This window comes from Dipodomys merriami, unplaced genomic scaffold (assembly GCF_024711535.1).
Source record: "Dipodomys merriami isolate MVZ:Mamm:240054 unplaced genomic scaffold, mDipMer1.0.p SCAF_45, whole genome shotgun sequence".
In the NCBI taxonomy this organism is placed as follows: Eukaryota; Metazoa; Chordata; class Mammalia; order Rodentia; family Heteromyidae; genus Dipodomys; species Dipodomys merriami.
This window is the reverse complement of record NW_027206013.1, coordinates 12,156,090-12,178,680: the sequence shown is the minus strand read 5'-3', so window position 1 is coordinate 12,178,680 and position 22,591 is coordinate 12,156,090. Positions and strand designations below refer to the sequence as shown.

Here is a 22,591-nt window from a genome sequence, read left to right as displayed (position 1 = left end):
CATCCAAATAGCAGTTATTAAAATGACTATATATCAAATAGCTAATGTGGGGAATGGGGAGGGTATAGTGGACACGAGTGACTCACACCGGTAATCCTAACTACTCAGGAAGCTGAGACCTAAGGATCACAGTTCAAAGCCAGATCAGGCAAAAAGTCCCTGAGATTTGATCTCCACTTAACCAGCATAAGTGCTGAACTGGAGGTGTGGCTCAAGTGGTAGAGTGGCAGCCATGAGAGACAAAGCTAAGTGAGCATGTGAGACCCTGAGTTTAAGCTCTGGTACCAGTAAAAATAAAAGGGGCATGAATAAAATTACAAAAGAGCAATGGGACTTTTAAGGGTAATGGATATGTTCTTTCCTTTTTTCCTATTGTTTTGGTTTCTTAGGTGTATACATATGTCATAGCTCATCAGTTTATGACACACCAATTATATGCCCATAAAACTATAAGAATTTCTTCATTTTCATACGTCAAAAACTTTAAAAAGTAGAAAAGATAACTTCAGATAAATGGAACAAGATTACAGGTGAACACATTGTTTAAAAAATACAAGTTTAAAGAAACGTTAGTACAAGGAAAAGAATCACAGGCTAGGTGTGGTGCTACGTACCTATAATCCCAGTACATGAAGACTTGAAGCAGGAAGATCTCAAGTTAGAGGCCAACCTGTGCTACACACTAACTATCACAAAAATAAAAGAGCAGGAGGGAAGAATCACAGTGATAAAATTATCTGTATTTTACACTGTGATCGCTATTAAACATGTATGTATTTGATAGCAAATAAATCTGACACAAAAATAAGAAACCAAAGAAAGGAACTTTAAAAAAAAAAACTAGGCAGAAGAGTACAGGAACAGAATTTTCCCCAGCAGCTCTTGAAGGAAGGGAGAAGAGATGGGAGCAATCTATCTGATGACATACTAAAGCAGACCTGTTCAGATCCAATATCAGATCTGGAAACACAGGCCAAAAGCCTGTCTGCCAAAAAGTGGCATATCTCCTGACCTAGCAATTCCACTCTTGGGTATCTGTTCACCAGAATGAAGTGTTTGCAGCCACCAGAGGACTTGTACCAAATGCTTCCTGGCGGCTTTATTCATCCCAGAAACAATCCAAATGCCTATCAACAAGAGAACGGATTACAATATGTTTTGATTCACTACACAGTAATGAAAAAGAATAAATGGTTGACAAATACAACCATAAGGAAGAACTTCACAACTTAAAAAACAAAAAGGAAAAAATGAAAAAAGAAAATGCTTAGCCCCAAAGTGTATATACTCTTTGAATTCCATTTATATGAAGTAAAAAATCAGACAAAATTAATGTATCACAGGTCAGAATAACAGAAACTGGCTCCAAAGAAGAAGTTGTGTAAGAACCTTCTAGGAACTGGAACCTTCTAGGATCTGTATTTTGTTGCACCACTGTCTGTATATGCAAAAGTTTTCCTGCATGCACTAAGATCAGTGCATTTATGTGCTTTATTAAGTGCATTCTGTACCTAAATTAAGAATGTCCCAGTTATAGTAGCTAAACAGCTGTGTGTGTGCATGCATATGTGCGTGAAATTCTAAAAATTCACAGATGCAAATAGCACAAAGACACCATCACATAGGACTAATCAGATAAGTTGATGAAAAGATTGAATAAAAAAAGAGAGCTGGAAGCATGAATTGGGACACCATCCCCCTCTTCTGGCAGGGACCTATTTCAGTCCCTCCTTTGTTTTTCCATGGACTTTATTATATAACCTCTGAATGATGCTTATCTGCTAATAGAATTCGCATCTCTCAATAAATGGAACATAGCCCAAAGGGTCTGAGATTTTGAAATTGCAGAGTAGGAGAGCAAATTCCTTCTGTGAGGGAGTTAACATTTCCATTTCCTCTGAGTAGTAGTCACAGACCAGAGAAGCTTTGAAAACCCACCTGTCTATCACATTTGGAGTCTTTGACCAAGGCTTTGGGGAACGGTTTTGATTTTCTAAATCAAATGAATATCTAAGACCCAAAATTTACAAATAAGTTTGGCCCTAATATCTGCCTCAAGCTACAGTTCATATCAAAACTCAGCCACTAGGTGTGGGAGCTGATGTTTGACTTCCTAGTTACTCAGGAGATCGAGGCTAGGAAGACTGGAATTCAAGGCCCATCCAGGTAAAAAGTTCACAAGACCCCATTTCAGCTAGTTATAAACTGCTGCATGCCTGTTATCCCAGCTTTGCAGGCATTGTAAATAGGAGGATGGAGGTTCAGGTCAGCCCAGACATTAACTGTAAGGCTCTATTTGAAAAATATCTAAAGCAAAAAGGGCTGAGGCCATGGCTCAAGTAGTAGAGTGCCTGCCTAGAAAAATGAGGTCCTGATTTCAAACCCCAGTACCACCAAAACAAGACAAAATGAAAGCAAAAACAAACAACAACAATGACAAAACCCACCAGCCACTCATGCTATAAAGAAAATAGCCCCTTTTCTTTTGCTGTTTTAGTTTCCTGGTATCTTAGTTGACTTTGACTATTTGATACTCACAGTGCAGCTGTTACGAAGGGCATCAAATTTGCGCTGGATTTCATCTCTATGTGCCTAGAAGGTAAGAAGTGAACTATAAATTTTTCACAGGGGAGAATACCATTCTACATTCGAAGAATCAAACACACAAAACAAGGTGTGGTTCAGTGTTGAGGCACTGGGCTCAAAACCCACTACTGCCTAAATAAACAAACCAATACCCTTCAAATACAGAGAACGGGCCAGGAAAACTATTATAGCAGCCCCAGCATTTCTTAAAAGTAAAAAAGAAAGAATTAATCAAGTCATCAGCCACATCAAAATAAGTTAAAGAAGCATATGGATACCGTGTTAATAATAATATTTAGGCCATATATCCATACCTTGAACAAATATTTTTTATTTATAACATAATACTTTGGCACTACTGATAGACAAAGGAAAAGCAATTAACGATATAGTTTTATTCACCTACATTTGTCCTAATCCCTCATTCTGAAAAGATTCCAGAAAGATTAGTAACTTAGTGATGGGCAGTCTTCTCTCCAACTGACCCCTTACACATAGGACTCATTTATGGTATATATGTGCATGTACACACACACACAGACACACAGACACACAGACACACAGACACAGACACACAGACACAGACACAGACACAGACACAGACACACACACAGACACACAGACACACAGACACACACAGACACACACAGACACACAGACACACAGACACACAGACACACAGACACAGACACAGACACACACACACACAGACACACACACACACACACACACACACACACACACACACACACACACACACACACACACACACACACACACACACACACACACACACACACACACACACACACACACACACACACTCCCCCCAAGAAAAAGTAGTGGCCTTCTGAGAGTCCAGCTCAGTGATTTACCCCTATAATCCCAGCACTCAGGAGGCAGAAGGATCAATTCAAGGACAGTCTGAATGACATACACAGTACAACTCTGTCTCAAAGAAGAAAAAAAAAAAGAGAGGGAGAGAAAAACCAACAATAGAAGCTGCTGAAGTTCACAAAACCACACATTGACCTGGAAGTAAACAAATGGGTTTTCTCTGAGGCAATGCTGCCCTAAAACCATAGTGTTCCTGCTATGGTAGATCCTACGTGTCCCCCAGAGGTTCTCACATTATAGGCTTGGTAGCAGCCTGTGGCACTACTGGGAGGGAGTAGACTCTTTAAGATGAGGATGTTGCCTAGACAGAGGATGCTTGATCAGGGGGCATGCCCTTGATGAAGATATGAGGTACCCTGGCCCCTTCCTGTCACTCTTTCTGCATCCCAGCTTTTAAGAGGTGAACAGGTTTCCTCTGCCTGCTGTGCACTCCCACCAGGAAACCACTTGGCCACAGGCTCTAAGCCAAGTGTCTGCAGACAAGAACCTCAGAAACTATGAGCCCCAAGTAGACCTTTAATGTCTGTCTGTCTTTATTTACTTATTTATTTTTGCCAGTCCTGGAGCCTGAACTCAGGGCCTGGTCACTGTCCTTGAGCTTCTTTTGCTCAAGACTAGCACTCTACCGCTTGAGCCATAGTGCCACTTCTAGCTTTTTCTGTGTATGTGGTACTGAGGAATTAAACCCAGGGCTTCATGCATGCAAGACAAGCACTCTACCACTGAGCTACACTCCCAGCCGACCTTTCCTCTATTTTTTTTTTTTTTAGGTTGGTCATGGGGGTTAAACTCTGAGCATGGGGGCTTGTACTCTGGGCCTGGGCACTGTCCCTGAGTTCTTCAGCTCAAGGCAAGTGCTCTACCACTTGGGCCACAGGGCCACTTCCAGTTTTCTGGTGGACTGGAGATAAGAGTCTCATGGACTTTCCTGCCAGGACTGGCTTTGAACCGTGATCCTCAGATCTCAGGCTCCCGAGTCGCTAGGATTACAGGCATGAGCCACTGGCACCTGACCCTTTCCTTCTTTTAAGTTGATTTGTCTCAGGGCCTCTGTCACAGTGACAGAAAGCTATCTAACACAAGTGCCATCAGCTGCTAAAAATCTTCAGTGCACACTCTATACCTGACACCGTATGTAGTCAGATACAGTACATGCAGCTGATGCTGGCATTCTTGGTGAAGACAGAAACTAACTGCATGATGGAAGACTATAACAAATGCCAGGAAGAGACAATGAGGGGACTGGAAGACAGGGGGAAAGGAGAACAGACAGGGACTAAGACGAGGTGGTCCACTGCAGCTTGGCTGCAGCAATGACATTTAAACTGAAACCCACAGGATAGGGAAGAGCCAGCCATGCAAAGCACAGGAAAGGGCAGAAGAGTCCTCAAGACTGCAGCTAAAACGTGAGACTGAGACACAGCTCAGTGATCAAGAAACTGAGTGAAAGAGCCCGTCCCCAGTATCGGCACACAGAAATTGTCTTTTGTCCTTATTCCCTAAGCAAAAGAACAGAACAGGGATCTGCCCACTGTTTACACTGTGTCGGGTACCATCTTGTCTTCTGGAGGTGCCTGGGAGTACAGAAGTCAAGGTGCTAATGTGACACCATTTTATACACTGGGTTTTTATTCTTTTCTGAGTTACAGTCCGTTTTTGTGGTTGTTGTTTTTGCCAGTACTAGGGTTTGAACTCAGGGCCTTGCACCTGCTCAGCCTATTTACCTAGCTGGCACTCTACCATTTGAACCACACCTCTAGTCCTGCTTTTTACTAGTTAACTAGACATGAGAGGTTCATGGGCTTTTCTTTCTAGGTTGGCTTGGATCCTGCAGATCTCTCAGCCTGTTGAGTAGCTAGGATTTCAGGCATGTGGCCCTAGTGTCCGGCTGCTGCTGCACTTTCTCATTCTGCTCTATTTTCTCATTAATAGGAAAGTTTTCAAGTAACTTATACCATGAAAAACTCACTGAACTGTAGCACTGGAGTCTGAAATTTTCAATCACTAATACTGATTTATGTTGATTACAATTAGCCATTATGGAGCCTTTGGATAATTTGAACACATGAAATGGCAATCCTCTCTGAAGATGCAAATCATGACCTACAGCCTTTAGGGCCATTAATTTTATTAATGATTTGGAAGCATACATATAAAATGTGAAAGTGACTCTGCTATGAATGCTATGACATTCATAACATTCAATAACATTTAACTATTCAGCGATCTAAGAAAATGGTAAGAAGTATGTTATTATGTTTCTTAGAGAGAGAGAAAAGAAGGAAGGAAGGAAGGAAGGAAGGAAGGAAGGAAGGAAGGAAGGAAGGAAGGAAGGAAGGAAGGAAGGAAGGAAGGAAGGGAGGGAGGGAGGGAGGAGGGAGGGAGGGAGGGAGGGAGGGAGGGAGGGAGGGAGGGAGGGAGGGAGGGAGGAACAGAAGGAAGGAGGGAAGGAAGGAGGGAGGAAGAGAGGAGGAAGGGTAGGAGGGAGGAAAAAAGGAGAGAATGAGGGAAGGAAGGAAGGATAAACACAGGTCATGGAATATACAAGGATATAGTATACCCAGGCATCAGTGGCTAGCTACTGGCAGAAAAATCTAGAAGATTCCTATCTTCAAGTAACCAGCAAAAAAAGCTAGACTGTAGAGATTGGAGATGTGGCTCAAGTAGTAGAGCACTAGCCATAGAAGGAAAAGGCTGAGTGAGCATATGAAGCCTTGAGTTCAAGCCCTAGTATCAGTAAAAAATAAATAAAGAGCAGGGAGGGGGAAGAGAGTATATACAATGATAGTAAAATAGATAAGACAAGCTTTGGGTTCTCTCAATGAAATATTACAGGGCTCCTTACATATTAAGTACTATGGGGAATTGATAGTTATTCTCTTTTAATTTATAAAGGACCCCCAGAAGGTACAAGTGTTAACCTAGTATAAATTTAAGCAAACATTAACAGAGTGAATAACATCAAATGACAACTTTGAGACTGTTATAAAAATAGTATGCCTGGGAGCAACTGGGGTCCAAGGACCCACTTGGGAAACAGTGACCTGGAAGCTGGGTGGCACTGAGACAGATTGAGGACCAAGGATGCTCTTCGTGGGGTGTCTCTACATTTGCACTAATATGAAGGGAAGTTAAGAGGAAAAAAGGGGGTGAATTACAAATACAGCCCTGATTCAAAGCCCAGGCCTGCAGAACTGAAAGGAAGCTAGTTCTGACTTGTGACGGCTTTCTGCGATTCATGGTCATGTTCTAGAACTCTTGGGCTTCCGGTGCAGCCCACCCACCCCTTCTCCTTGTGAAAGCAACACCAAACAAGACTCAGTTTACATGCCCCAATTTCACAGCTTGGTTATCACGCAGAGAGCTTAAGTAACTAGATATGAGGCTTGGTGTTTATGTAAAGGAATCAGCCCGTGCATCGATTCATAATTCTCACAGATCAGAGGATGGATGAGTTTGGAAGGCCATAGCCACACTTTGCAGGAGGAAGGATCTCCTCATGAGGATCTCTAGCTTCCCCTCACCATTTGACCAGTTAAAGAACATGGGAACAGAAACCCAGAGCGTGTTTGCAAGGCCCTGTTGATGCCTACAAAGCAAACACCGTGTGCCTACAAGGCTATTCAGAGTCATACTTGGTCACACGACACAATTGAATGCTGCTATCAAGTATGCAGACTCCAGTCTTACATAATATCATGTCAAGCCCCCCCCAAAAAAATTTTCTTCTCTTCCAGTGACAAATGAAGTATCTTCCCATCACCTCCCCTGCCCACTCCCAAGTCCTGGGGCTTGAACTCAGGGCCTGGGCACTGTCCCTGAGCTCCTTTTGCTCTACTACTTGAGCCACAGTGCCACTTCCTGTTTATGTGGTACTGAGCAATCAAACTCAGGTCTTAATGAATGCTAGGCAAGCACTCTACCACTAAGCCACATTCCCAGCCCCTAAATGAAGTATCTTAAAAGCAGTTTTCTGTTCCAAGTTGACTTTGCTGCTGTCAATCTTAGCTTTCCAATGAATTTCAATGCAAATGCAGTTAACAGGGCTGATACAGTGTGTGGGAAGGAAGGAAGCAGTTAAGAAGGCCAACAATGGCCTGCCAGTTGCCCCTGCAGGTTCCTTTAATGGAAAGCCCTAATTTAACTGTGCTCCATCTAATGTGTCCAGAAGCGGGGGCCAAATCAGGTAACTGCTCCCTTCCTAAGCTGAGATGGACGTCTGTTAGAATTAAGCAATAACAGTCCATTTGTCTGTTCCTATTTATTGATAAAACACTATGCTGTGAAGCTCACAGGAGATCATTTTAGATCTAGCTCACTTAATTTGATTGATGTTTGTGTTGGGTCTGGACGTGGGCCTCAAAGAGAGAGAGAGAGAGAGAGAGAGAGAGAGAGAGAGAGAGAGAGAGAGAGGAGAAGGAAAGGAAAGGAAAGGAAAGGAAACGAAACGAAACGAAACGAAACGAAAGGGAAAGGGGAAAGCAAAAGCAAAGTAAGCAAGCAGTATATTCTTCAAAATAAAGTCAAGCAAGCCATTCAGGAAGAGAGGAAGGAAAAAAGCCCACAGTCTCAAAACTGAACCAAAGCATACTGTCTTTACTGATTTGCTTAAAAGAGTTGCATATGATAGGCTTACAAACAACTATTTGTAAGAAAGCATTTGTTTTTTTTCCTTGAGATAGGCTACATAGAGCCTAAGCTGGCTTCAAATTTGCAATCGTCCTACCTCGGCCTCCTGAGGGCTGGAATTATAGGCATGCAACACAATGCCCAGCTTTCTTGCCATCAGTTTGAACAAGCCCTATTTCCCATGACACCTTCATGTATACAAGTGACAGAGCCCTAGTTTCTAGACCTAGGAAGCTTTTTTGTTTTGTTTTGTATTTTTTAAGATGCTCTAAGGCAGTGATCTCATCCAGCTAAATTAAGTCGTGACTTGCTGCTGTGCTAGGTTTCTAGCAGCCGCTAGTCAGAGCACATTCCAACCCGCAGTCAGGCAGGATTTAAAGGACTAATTTCCCCACAGATAAGAAGCAGCGATACACATTCTATTCTATTTTATATTTTTCCCCTTCCAAATGGGTGGGGGAAAGGACAAAACATACAGCTACCACCTGCCTTTTCAATTCCAACTGAGGAGCAAAATAAACTGTCATTCTTGGTTGCTTCAAAGGAAAATGATTGGAGGAATTACAGGCCAATGCCTGGGGGCAGAGAGGGGGGACAACTCAAGACACAGCATTAGGCACAAGCAAGTGCTCATTAAATTTAGATTAAATCACTATTGTCTCATTTTCATTCGGGAGAGGGGCACAGGATACTCATATGCAATACACTAAATAGCAGTGGTTCAAATTTAGGTGTCTTCCTAGAGCAGCTAGGAAATGTGTATCAGCTAAGCACATAAGTTCAAGCCTGTAATCCTAGAGACTTGGGGAGGCAGAGACTAGGAGATCACTATTTGAGGCCAGCTCAGGCAAAGAAATAAATATGAGAGACTCCATCATATCAATGATGGAGGTGGTGCACACCTGCTACCCCAGCTCTGAGGGAAAGCACATTGGCAGGTGCAGGGGCATGGACCTGTCATCCCCAGAGATCTGGGGGAAGTACAAATAGGAGGACTGTGCCCCAGGCCAGCTGGGGCATAAAGGGAGATCCTACCTTGAAATAACCAAGGTAAAAGGGGCTGGAGCCCTGAATTCAATCCTCAGTTCTTTCCTCACCAAATTCCGCCCTTCCCCCCAATAAAAAAAAAAAAAAAGAAATTCTACCTATATCTCCCTACCCACTTACCTCTAGCAAGTGCATAATAAGCCATCTTGGCAGATCAATTTACTGCCTCACTCCATTTTTTTTCTCCTCTGCACATATTTTCTCTTTGCCTTTTCATTCTTTGTGTCCTGTTCTTTGTTTTGTGTTGTTTTTTATATAATCTTTCCAAACTGCTTTCAATCCATTTAAAAGCAAAGCAGAATATAAACAAAACCGTGTCATGACAATTTTTTCCCAAACAAAATATTGGAGCACATGGCATTGTTGAATGAGTGTTCTCATGGAGATGATGAGACTTAAAAGTCTCGATCAATATCCACACTTGGCGTAAGTCCCAGAAAAAAAAAAATCTAACCTGCATAAGCATCTTCCTTATAGGAGTTATTCTGTACCATTAGGGCCATTATGATCCTAATCAGTCCCAAAGGAAGCTGGCATCAAAGATCACATCCTCAACTTGGTACAGATCATAGGAGGTAACTTCTAAAGAATAAAACTAGTTCAAAGAGATACACACACACACACACACACACACACACACACACACACACACACACACACACACACACACACACACACTTTTAAACAACTTGAATTATAAACCAATAAATGGATATGGCCACTCCTAGTGCTATCAGCTGATGGAGATAGGGCCAGAATCCAAGTTGAATGGGAATGAATAGGGTACCCATTTAAAACATGATGAATCCAATCAGCCACACTGTGTCCAGACCCACAGGACAGGGCATCCTGACCAGCAGGCATGAGTGTGCCCATCCACCTGGCAGTTATAGTATGTCACAATGAGAAACCATGCTTAGCTATGTTTAGTTGATATTAGTCATTCAAACCCATGCAGCTTTCTAGACTCAGAGTCCAGGCCCACCAAATAGTCTTAGAGGAATGACAGGGTTTGCTGGGAGCTGGTGGCTCACACTAGAATCCTAGCTACTCTGGAGGGCTGACATCTGAGGATTACAGTTCAAAGCCAGCCTGGACAAGACAGTCCATGAGACTTTTATCTCCAATTAACCATCAGATAACCAGAAGTGGAGCTGTGGTTCAAGGTGGTAGAATGCTAGCCTTGATGAGTCAAAGAGCTTAGGGACAGCACCCAGGCCAGAAGTTTAAGCCCCACAACTGACAAAACAAACAAACAAAATGAGTGTTTTCCAAGGGGCACCCCTGAAAGGTAAGGAAAGTATGAAGTCTGGCACCCAAAGTGACCTAGTCTACTTGGCAGTCACATCTCCTTCTTGGACTTCCAGAAAAAAAACTAAGAACTCTCTAGCTGAGCAGCCCAGTCTCTCAAAAAGAGCAGGGAAGCCAGATCTCCTTCAGAAAAAAAAAAATCAAAACTCTCAATTATTCTCATTCAGATCATAAAAGATGCATAGAAAATACACAAAACATGTAGGGTGTGGTGGTGCACACTTGTAATCCCAGCCCTTGTGAGATGGAGAAAGATGAGTTTGAAGTGAATGTGGACTACATAGAGAGACCCCACCACAAAAATTTAAAAAGTGTACCAGATACACATGTGAAATTGTCACAGTGATACCCCATTGGTACAAATAATGCCCATTACTAAAAAGTAAAAGTAAAAGCCAGGTGCCAGTGGCTCACAATTTTAATCCTAGATACTCAGGAGGCTGAGATTTGAGGATCAGAGTTCACAGCCAGCCCAGGCAGAAAAATCCCCATGAAACTCTTATCTTCAATTAACCACTCAAAAAAACAGAAGTGGAACTATGGCTCAAGTGGTAGAGTGCTAGCCTTGAGCACAAAGAGGCTCAGGGACAGCACCCAGGGCCTCAGTTAAGCACCATGACCAACAAAAAATAAAATAAAAATGAAGACATAAAGCAGGATCCACAGCTTTAAAAATAACACAAACAAAACAAAACAAAAAAACAGAAATATGGTAGCAAGAATATTGCAAGATGGCTCAAGCCTGTAATCCTAACTACTTGGAGGTGGAGATGAAGGAGGATAGCAGTTCAAAGCAAGCCTGGGCAAAAAAAAAAAAATGGATGCCAGTCCAATTCAACCAATGGTTGGGTGCAGTGGCTTATTCCTGCTCTCTCCAACAAGGAAGCCTAAGGAGGAGGAGGATCATAGTTCAGGCTGGTCCAGACAAAATGAGACCCTACCTCAAAAAGTAGAATCCTGCCACCAGTATAAGGCCTTGAATTAAATCCCCAGTATTAGGGGTGGAGAGGAACCCTACTGTAAAATATAAGAATATTGTTATTTTTATGACTATTAAAAACTAAAGTTTTCAATTAAAAATTTAATTTTTTTAAAAATTGAAAATATAAACTAAAAGACCAGGTAAGCAAAATTTGAAACATAATTGTTTATAAAGAAGGAGGATACATAAAGGAAGAATTTTGAGCTCACATACTAACTCCAATGAAGGAGAAGTCTATAAAGCCCACTTTCTGCCAATTAACTCTCTCTGTGGATCTCTTTTTCCCTACTAGGATCTGCAAGGGTAAAGAAAGATCCTCGTACCATGCTCCTTCTAGCTGAGACCATAGCCTGATGGTGCTCCTCCCAGACAGACCTACCGTGAGAGCCTGGATCTCCTCTTCTGCTTCGGCAGTCGTCTCCTCCAGCTCTGTCTTTGCCTGGTGAAGCTGGCTTTCCAAGGCAGCCCGGGCGGCCTGCAGGGCCGTCAGCTGTGACTCGCGCTCCTGCAGGGACAGCTGCAGCTCTGTGAGCTGGCGCTTCAGCTCCAGCTTCTGTTCCTCATGCTCCAGGCTGACCTGAGAGAGACAGAGATAGAAACAGACAAAAAGAGAGAGACAGAGAGAGAGACAGAGAAAGAGACAGAGAGAGAGAGAGAAAGAGAGAGAGAGAGAGAGTGAGAGAGAGAGAGAGAAAGAGAGAGAGAAAGAGAAAGAGAGAGAGAGAGAGAGATGCTTGGTGACCCTCAAAGGAAGAGAAAATGCAGACAGGACCTGAAAATCAACCTGCAGCTTAAACCTGGTCTAAGACTCAACTTCTCAGTACTCATCAGTTTCTAAGATCAATATGAAAGGACCCACAGGAAGACATCAGCCTTAGTTCTATAATCCTGGATTCAACCAACCATGGCTTGAAAATATCCAGAGAAAATAAGAAAACTACATCTGGATTGAACATGCCTGAAGATGTACAGACTTGGCATTGTTCCCTAAGCAATAAAGTGTAACTATTTGCCTATGTTTACATTGTAACATATATCTGAGTAATCTAGAGATATAAAGTATACATAAGGATGTGTGTAGGTTACATGCAAATGCTTCTCCATTTTACATAATAGAGCTGAGCATCCAGATTTTGGTATCACAGGAGAGACCAGGAACCCATTCCCAATGGACTATAAGACTGTATAATCTAACCATCTCTTGCTTACAAATATCCAAATGCCTGGGCAAGCTTTAAAAGAAAAGTTACACAGCAAGAATCATGAAAGAAAATTATGACAGTTATCCTTATTAGAAAGGCATTTAAAGGTAAGTGGATATAAATAACATCATATTAGTTAGAGACACCTTTATAATTAGAACGTAAAATGGAACAACAGGCTGAATTCTATTTCTTCCAAACAGTCTCGCTCTGCTCTGACTGATTCTCATGAGATATCATGCATTAATATCATAGTTTGAGGTAATCTCTCCCTCCATCTGCCCACCCATCCAACTCAATGTTTCATGCACTCAAGCAAAATTTACTTCGCCATTCTCTGTGCAAATATGAAAATAGAAAATGAAAGACAGTCTCTGCCTTCAAGTTGGGGGAAAAGGAAAGTTAAAACCAAGCATCCCCAAGTGCAATGGTCAGAACAAGTAAGGATGGTATAGGAAATGACTCTGATCTGTTCAGTTCTGTTGAAGAATCCATAAGGACATGCAAAGGTAAGGTGGTAATGGAGACTGAGGCATGTCTACTAACCTAACTGGGGCTGACAAGGTTGCTCCATGGACCAATGCCAAGTGTAAAAGATGCTGCCCATGGGGAGCTCATTCACTATCTAAGGGGACTGCCAGTAGGGATGTGGGGTAGGAACTTGGCTCACTAGGCTAGGGGATACAGAGGAGATATCAAATGGTCCTCAGGGTGAAGAGAAGGAGGAACTGCCAAAGGCCCAAACCAACAAGACTTGGTGGTTAATTGGGATGGGACAGGAAACAAAGGGCAGAGGGGAAGAGTCAAAAGTTATCTCCTGTGTTTCTAAGCAGGTGTTAAAAACCACTGGCCACCAGGGGGAAGAGAAGAGGAAAAGCCAGAGTCATAAGTAAAATAAAAGGTGCTAGGTGCTAGTGACTCAATCCTAGCTACTCAGGAGGCTGAGATCTGAGGATAGCAGTTCAAAGCCAGCCAGGACAGAAAAGTCCATGAGACTCTTATCTCCCAATGAACCACCAGAAAACTGGAAGTGAAGCTGTGGTTCAAGTGGTAGAACACTAGTCTTGAGCGAAAAAATTCAGGGACAGAGCCCATGCTCTGAGTTCAAGCCCCATAACTGAAAAAAAAAAAAATAAAATAAAATAAAGTGTCAATTAAATGTTGAACTTGAACTTGATTAGAATAATGCAGTAACTAATGTCTGCTCCATTAGTCTGCAGTAGTAATGTCGATGTTGCCATGTAATTACTATGTAATGTAGACATTACCGTAACAGCAATGTCTACTACCACAAAAACTGGCAGATTTTTGTTAGATCCGGAAGTCCTTAACAAATCCAACTCTAAAGTCACAGCTCTAAGGTCTGGATGATGATGACCACAGGGATGGCACCAGAATATCCCATAGCCCTTAGAACACACTAGGCATTGTATTCATCTTCATAACAACCACAGTGTATGTGGGGGGGGGGGGGCTACCATCACCTCCACTTTACAGACAAGCAAACTGTGCCATTGAGAGAGTAAGCAAGTGAGCAAACATCACCTAGGTAAATAAGCATAATTTTTTTTTAAATCCCAACAACTATGGCAGGGCTTGCATTCAAACCCAGGAGTCTGGCTCCAGTCCTTGCTTGCCAATACTTATAATATCAGCCATCAGAGCAGGCTGGGACTCTACCAGTAAGCCTGCACAATCCTGATTATCCCTTTACAAAACCCTGAGAGACAGGTGACGGGGTGAAGGATAGATCAGGAGCAGGACACTGGGCAGTGGAAGGCGAACCCAGGAGCCTTTCACCTTGAAGACTCCACATGCTTTGCTAGAGAAAAGCTACAGCTGTACCCACAGGGAAAGGGGAAAGGATTGGGCCCTTTCATGTGGATCAGATCTGAGGCCGACGCCTCTGCTCTTAATCTCAATAACAGCATGTTGCCAGAGAGAAGATGGACGGGCCTTGTTATATTTAGAGCTAAACTGTAAAACTCCCAGGGAGAATATAGAGCCCTGAGCCTCTTATGAAACATTTTAAGTTTCTCCTACCATCCTGGGGGATAGAGGGGAAGAGTTGCTAGACTGATTCAAGGAAGAAAGAAAAAAAAAAAAAAAAGCAACAAGCTTCCTTGGGGACACTGTAATTGCCCAGATGAGCTACTGCTGCAGGGCAGGCTCGGGAAGACAGACATATTTGGAAAGGGAAGGCAAAAGACAGCCAGCTGATGCTCCCAAGCTAAAGAAATCTGTCTGGATTATTTACACTCACTTCCTTAAGGCTGACTCCACCAGCAAGAATAAAAATATAGCCTGAACTGTAGTGGTGAGGGCGCCATCGAAGGCTTTTAGACAACTAGGTTGACAATTCTCAAACTCCAGGGGAGAGACAAATCGCCAGGGGATCTTGTTGAAAATAAAAATTTCTTTCCCCATTTCCGGTGATTTTTTTTCTAAACCTCAAAATGCTGTGCAAGGGGGTTACAACTGAACATCCACTTTCGGGTCCACTGCTTCGTGATCATCCCTTCTATCATTCTCCCCCTTCCTGTCTGCTCTTGACTCATTTCACATTTCCTACTTCCTTTATCACTTATATAATCAAAACAACAAATCAAAACAATACTGCCATTCCACTACAGTCCATTAAGGATTAGCCACCATCAAGAATACAAACAAAAGTGTTGGTGAGGAGGCCAGGAAGAAGGGACCCTAACACAACTGTTGGTAAGAATGTAAATTAGTGCAACCATTATGGAAATCAGTATGGAGATTCTTTTTTTGGGGGGGGAGGGAGGGGGAGGTCCGGTCGTGGGGCCTGAACTCTGGGCCTGGGTGCTGTCCCTCAGCTCTTCAGCTCAAGGCTAGCACTCTACTACTTGAGCCACAGCGCCACTTCTGGCTTTTTTCTTTTTGCTTATGTGGTGCTGAGGAATCAAACCCAAGGCGTCATGCATGCGAGGCAAACGCTCTACTACTGAGACACCTTCCCAGCCCTGATTCTTAAAAAACTAAAACATCAAGCTATCCCATGATTTCCAAGACAAAACTTCCAGGGCATTAGCCGAAATTTTATATGACAGGACATCACAAAGGCATCTGTACCTTAGCTAAGTTATGCAAACAGTCCCAATGCCCTACAAGAGATGAATGGATAAAAAAAGAATGTGGAAGACTGGGATTGTGGCTTAGTAGCAGAGTGCTTGCCTAGCATGCATGAGGCTCTGGGTTCAATTCCTCAGTACCACATTAAAAATATATGTATAAAGAATGTAGTATATAAAACAATTCTATTTTTTAAAAGCTGAAGGCCTCTATACACATCTATATCTATGAAATCAACATAATGAAACCCTCTTAATACTATTAATGTAGGCTAATTTAAAACTAAAAGAATTTTTTTAAAAAGAGGCAATACCAGGGAGTCTACATTGTAAAACACTCCAGGTGATCCTAATGGAAGGGACCCATACCTTGGAAACTCCAGGAAACATGAGATCGCAGTTTTTCTGTCTTTTGGGGGACGTGCCTTTATTATAAATATTCCAATACAAATAAAGACATGACCAAACATGAGTGTTCCCCAAGGGTAGGTAACTCTCAGACCCATCTATTGAAGTCTTTTCCTTAGAAAGATCATCTGGCTGGACATCAGTAGTTCACATGTGTAATCCCAGCTACTCAGGAGACTTAGATCTGCGAATCATGGTTTGAAGCCAGCCTGGATAGCAAAGTTCGTTAGACTCCTATCTCCAATTAACCACCAGAAAGCCAGAAGTGGCGCTGTGGCTCAAGTGGTAGAGCATTTGCCTTGAGCTGAAGAGCTCATGGACAGCTCCGAGGCCTAGAGTTCAAGTTCTACAACCACCAAAAAAAAAAAAAGAATGCTAATCGAGAATCATGTGGCCCAACTATACTCTTAGTCACCATGCTCAAGGCCACTGCCTGAACAAGGCTTCCTGGGTACATGTTTTCTGAAACCTGGTTGGTTGAGGGCCTAAATTCCCCCAATGAAAGCTCTCAGAAGATGACCCAGCATCTCACCTCCCTGAGCCTTGTCTCCAGCTCCAGCAACCGATTCTTGTCACTGTGATCTTGGTGGCTGATTTTCTCCAGCTGCTCTTCCAGCTTTCGGTTCTGAGCCTCCAATTTCCCAGCCTGTGTCTCCAAATAAAATTTCTGTTGCCTGAGTTCTGAAATCATCTCTTCTTGGGCCTTCCTAGTGGGGGTGGTGGAAAGATCCAAATCAAATTAAAAGTCAGGTCAGAGGTGAACAGGTCTCCACAGGACAACAGACAGAACTGAGCCAAGGTAGGAGTCCTCATCAAGGGCACTATGGATATTCCTGATGTGACCTCATAGGCAGGACCACAGCCTGGGAACCTGGGAACCAATCAGTCATCACTGCTCAGCATCCCTCACTATGGGGTTGAGTATGGTCAATGAGGGCATAGAGATGCTCACATTTCATTCCTTTGGTCGACTTTTATTTCTTATCGTCTTTGAGAGTCTATACAGGAGAGCAGGAAAGGGCCTCCTTAGAGTATAGGAATGGTCCCGACAGCTCACCAGTACAGACTCTGGGAAAAAGTTGCAATAAAGGAGAGATGATGTTATTCCTTCTAGTTCTCTGCAGGGCTTCCTCACCACTTCACCCAACTGTTTACAAGTATCAAAATCTAGGATAACTCCAAATCCTCCAAGTCTGAAAAGTAATCAATCAAACTAGTTTAGATTAAGGGGAAGATGTTTTTCTCTGAAGGGAAAAATCGGGGGTTGGGGGGGAGCGGTAAAATTCTTGGACAGTATAATTCTTCAGGCAAAAAAAACAAAAAAAGTTATAATCAGAGTGCTCCTGGCTACAGACAAGTCCTTGCTGAACTACAGCCGTCCACCCCCCAGGGGGTAGCTAGCTAACTACAGCAGAATGGATGGCCCAATTGGGTGCACACAAGATCACCTCTTACTGATTACAGAAGGCACATCTGGGGAACAGGGGCAGCAGCTTTTTGAAAGCACACTATAAATAGTCTCATTAGACAGACCAAAGCACTCTGTAATCTGATGGTAATTTGAAGTACTTAAGAAAACCTGATTCAAAACAGAGGCCACAGTAGTAAGAGCATTTAAGAGAGGGCAAAATTATACAAGTATACAAGGACGGGGCCAAGGTACAGAAGTAATTAAATTTGCTGAAGCTCCACCAGAGAGAGGGAGAAAAGAGTCTGGATATCAAGAGGAAAAGACCAATGTATAGTTGTATACATAGTTCAACTCTAAACACTTACATGTTCCTTTGGGTAAAGAGACTGCTATTTGCCGCAAGTTTATTAGCTTCTGACAGTTCTACAATCCTCTGTTCCAGAGATCTGATCTTGGAATCCATCGCATTGATCATCTGAAACACACGGGATGCTTTGAAACCTCACCTGCTAGACCACACTGGGATGAATGTGGGCAACGTAAGCCAGGGTACACACTTCCTCTGAAATGCCAGCAGGCTGGCCAGAGACAACAAGGGACTCCATTACTCTCTACCCCAAAGCTCATGGGTGCCATTACTCAAATGGATGGCACTCAGTTGTTTTCTAACTGAAATTAAGTGTCTCCACACTGCCTAAATGGCTTGGCTTGCTCTATAAACACACAAGAGTGCCCATATGAGAACCTGACATGCCAGGTATAAGCAGGTTTCCTTACATTCCCCATGTCTCATGCATTTGACCTGGACCCGCAGGACCTTAAATTGAATCTGCAAGTTCAGAATGATCACATGTTTTTCTACACCACCATTTCACCCCCAACTTACTGAATAATAAGATCCAGGGATGGGGGAGGTTGGCTGCTAGTTAAAATTGAAAGAAAAAAAAATTCCCACAACCCTCCCTTAGAGATTCTGATATGGAAAGTCTTGAAGGGAGTCTGAGATAGTCAGAATATTGTATTTACACTGGCTATTCCTTTTTTTTTTTTTTTGTACAGGAAGCAGTTTCAGAGAAAGCTTCCTGTTACGTGTAAACTCTGCAAGATCACACAGAAAGAAGCCACCAAATGAGATGGATTTTCTCAAGTGAGTGATTCATGCCATATTTTCAGAACCCCTTCTTTGGAAAACGAGGCTCTTGTACTTACCGCCTTCTGCTCGCTGAGAATCTTGCCCTTCTCATGGGCCTCCTCTTCGTGTCTCTGCATCAGGTTCTCCAGGCTCTCCTTGTCAGCCAGGTCTTTCTTTATTTGACTGTCCAATACCTAGGAAAACAAAAGAAGTCAATGTCCTGTGTAGCCAAGACTGGGGGGCTGGGGTCTAAACGGAGCAACATGAGAAAAGAGGGAAAGAAGGAGAAAGCAGTAGAAAGGTTAAGGCCTCCAAAGCCAAGAGTAAAGAGAATGGAAAAATCAGGAATCTGTTTCTCAACTAAGATGGAGATGAAGAATTCATCAAACTATCAGATGGACTTGAACTAGTAACTAACTTTAAAATCAGCAGCCACAAAGACCAGAAAAGATAGTCAAGATGAAGCAGACTCCAGAATGAGAAGGGAGAAAAAGATCTCTCTAACTGATCTAGAACCAGGAGATAAAGTTCTTGTAACTTACAAGTATTAGTTGGGGATAACTTTTTCTTAGACAAGGCACCAGTAGTTTTCAGGACACTCCTTGCTCCTGATTTGTACAAAACCAGTGCTGGATGCTCCTACACGGCATGTGTGAAGGGAGAGACGCTGAAGCCAGAAGTCTGTGCAAAGGAGGCTGATGTTCAGAAACAGCCAGGGACGAGAGGATGCTGCCTACCAGTAATGTAGGTGGCACGGTCAATAGGTAGAAAAGACAACATGAAAGAAAAGGGGGAGAAAAAAAAAGTCTTTTCCTTCTACTCTTTAATCTACCTAGAGGGGGAAAAAAAAAGTCCCTGGAAAGAAAAAAAAAAAAAAAAAGCCTTTCCCAGGGGAAAAGAAATGCTATGGTCTAAGAACTGAGAATGGCCTTGTAAGCACCTACTGTTCCCAAGGGGAAAAAAATAAAACAGTAATGGTGTCACCAACCACCAGGCTGATCTAATGTTCTGTAAGGTACACACAGACCCAACCACTTGCCAAAACACCAAATGAGACAGAAAAGAAGAAAGAAGACATGATAAACTCACCCAAGCCTTTGACCAAGACCCTATGCCTCTCCTTCACAAAGAATCCCTCTGCCTTTGCCAATGACACCAACTACATCAAGCAGGACAAGAGGATGTTGGGGATGAAGTTGCAAGAATTGGGGTCACAGATGGCACTGAAATCTGCCTATTGTGGAGAGGTTGGCATAGCTCCCTGGGGACATCATCTCTAAAAGGAACTGGTCAGCAGGGAAAGGGTCCACATGATAAAGGAAAGAACAAACTTCAAAGAGGGCTTTCAACTAGAACTGACTGATGAAAAAAATAATAAAATGGGAGTCGGTGGAGAAGAGCAGAAGGTGGAGAGCAGGGTCATAAGAGGATGGGAGCCGCTCAACGGGGAAAGTGGCCCCCTCTCCTAGATGTCTGATAGTGATGCTAAAATTATGAGCAAGAACAGGGTGGAATCTGGGGTATGAGCCTAATTATTACTCAAATGGCCTTAGAAAAGAGGGAACAGGCAACACAAAGCAGACAAGGTTAAAAAGAAGTGGTTTAATACAGATTTCCAGCAGGGAAGATAGAAGCAAAAAAAGACCTTTCCCTAACATTCCCTGAGATCTATAAAAACAAAGTTCTTTCCGTCTAAAAGGCAGCAGAGACTACAGAATAGTGAGAGCGGATGTGCTCCTTTTTCGTGGGATGCTAACGTCCTGAAAGACATTTTCAGGACACCATTGTTCAAAATAAGACCTTGACTTTGGCAGTGATGGATACAAATAAGAGGTAACTGGACCAGAAGAGGCATCGCTCAGCTTTTGACAGGTGGCAGAAGGATGAACAAGAATATGTTTGGGTGGGGGAGGGGAAGAAAAGAGAAGAAGTATTTAGAAATTAAGGATCCCATTGAAGACACCTAAACTGACTTAAGACAGAATATGGCTGTGTGTGTGTGTGTGTGTGTGTGTGTGTGCACGCGCGCATGCACACACGCACGCCAATCCTGGGGCTTCGTTTTAGGACCTCTCATTCAGCTTTTTAGCTCTGAAGCTGAACTGTAAGGAAAAAGATGCCAGGCGCTAGTGACTCACAGCTGTAATCCTAGCTACTCAGGAGGCTGAGATCTGAGGATTAAGGTACAAAGCCAGCCCGGGCAGGAAAGTCCATGAGCCTCTTATCTCCACTAAACCACTAGAAAACTGGAAGTGGAGCTGTGGCTCAAGCAGTAGAGTGCTAGCCTTGAGCTGAAGAGCTGAGGGACAGCGCCTAGGTCCAGAGTTCAAGCTCCACGACAGACAAAAAAAAAAAAAAAAAGACTAAGCAAGAGTTAAGAGGTTGGAAGGCCACCTTGTCAGTACTCAGAAAGCTGAGAACGGAACCCTAGAAAGGTCAAAAGAGATAAAGTAGGATAGATGTCTAAGTTGTGTCTAAGTTGCAGTCTTCACCCCCAACACAATAAGGGAGCTGGTTATTCAATATTTACACAAACTCTGTTTCTTGTCAATGATTGTAATGACAGAATAAATTGATATCTTGTTTTCTGCATATACTTATGGTAACCTTCCCTGTACTAAACTAAGTAAACAGGCTTGCTTATAGGAAGTACTCAAGAGTCGGTAAGCTTTGACCCTCTTGATCCTGCTTTTTTACTCTCTTCTCTGTTCTAATTTCTTCAGTTCCAGGCTACAGGTAGCAACACACAGCTGGTCCTCTACCACTTAAACCATGCTTCCAGTCCTGGCTCTTTACAGTTAATTGGCAAGAATAGTCTCCTGGATCTCTTGGAGCTGTTTGCCCAGCCTGGATATGGACCCTGATCCTCAGATCTCAGACACCTAAGTAGTTAGGATTGTAGACATGAGCCACCAGCACCAAGTGGAACATGGTTTTTGAAGGGAACGTGGGTATAATCACTCAAATCACACAGTGGATTTTTCAAAGGATTACTGTCATCATGCAAAGGTGCTAGTGGACTACTGTATATAGTCTCATCGTTTTCTGAAAATCAGTTTCTTCTAAAGAGTCAGGAAGGGCTGGGAAGGTGGCTCAGTGGTAGAGCACTTGCCTTGCATGCATGAGGCCCTGGGTTCAATTCTTCAGCACCACATAAGAAAAAAGAAAAAAGCCGGAAATGGCGCTGTGGCTCAAGTGGTAGAGCGCTAGCCTTGAGCTGAAGAGCTGAGGGACAGCGCCCAGGCCCAGCGTTCAGGCCCCATGACCGACAAAAAACAAAATAAAATATTTAAAAAATAAAAAAATAAAGAGTCAGGAAACCAGTAAGAATTCTTTGAAACTAAAAATTGATATATAAAGTTGAAAAGCCATTAAGGCTGGGAGGGGGAGGGGTTGTCCTATAATAAGAACATTCTGAGATCACTTCTGAGTTATTCTCCTATATTCATCTTAATGAAAACTGAAAACTCACACCAAGGGTCAAAGAAAACAGGGGGGAAGATTGGGGGGAGGGAAAGGGGAACAGGGTGAGCATGTCCAAGATATCAACCAAAACTATTACCCAAAAAAACCTGACAATATCTGGTGTGAAAGGGGAGGAGATCGTATTTTAGATGTAATGACCATGCCTGCTTCTCAAGAACGTAGGAACGAGCTGAAAGCTTGGAGAGAGTCATTATGAAAACGTGATGTGATTTTCTTAAAAGGAAAGTGATCAGCAGACATCCATTTCAGAGAAAACAGTGGGCTAGATGAGTCAGGCCAGCCCTCCTACTGAAAACAATTTAAAATATTCTTGAGAAAATACAGAAACATTTCTTCACAAGCACTTAAAAGTGAGCAAGAGAGTTAAGAAGCAGGAAAAGATAAGAAAGAATAATACAAAGCCAG

General features: G+C 42.8%; 1 protein-coding gene across 2 annotated transcripts in view; it reads right to left on the bottom strand.

The window, feature by feature from the left end:
- The window catches only part of LOC138808475 (citron Rho-interacting kinase), a 168,209-nt gene that overhangs the window by 45,223 nt on the left and 100,395 nt on the right, over positions 1-22,591 (bottom strand). For both annotated transcript variants that reach the window (XM_069994746.1, XM_069994747.1), the window contains 5 exons: positions 18,778-18,894; positions 17,934-18,043; positions 16,690-16,864; positions 11,832-12,029; positions 2,539-2,592 (listed from right to left, as the gene is read on the bottom strand). In XM_069994746.1, coding sequence (XP_069850847.1) covers positions 2,539-2,592; positions 11,832-12,029; positions 16,690-16,864; positions 17,934-18,043; positions 18,778-18,894 — 654 coding nt within the window. The remainder of the gene's footprint in view (positions 1-2,538; positions 2,593-11,831; positions 12,030-16,689; positions 16,865-17,933; positions 18,044-18,777; positions 18,895-22,591) is intronic.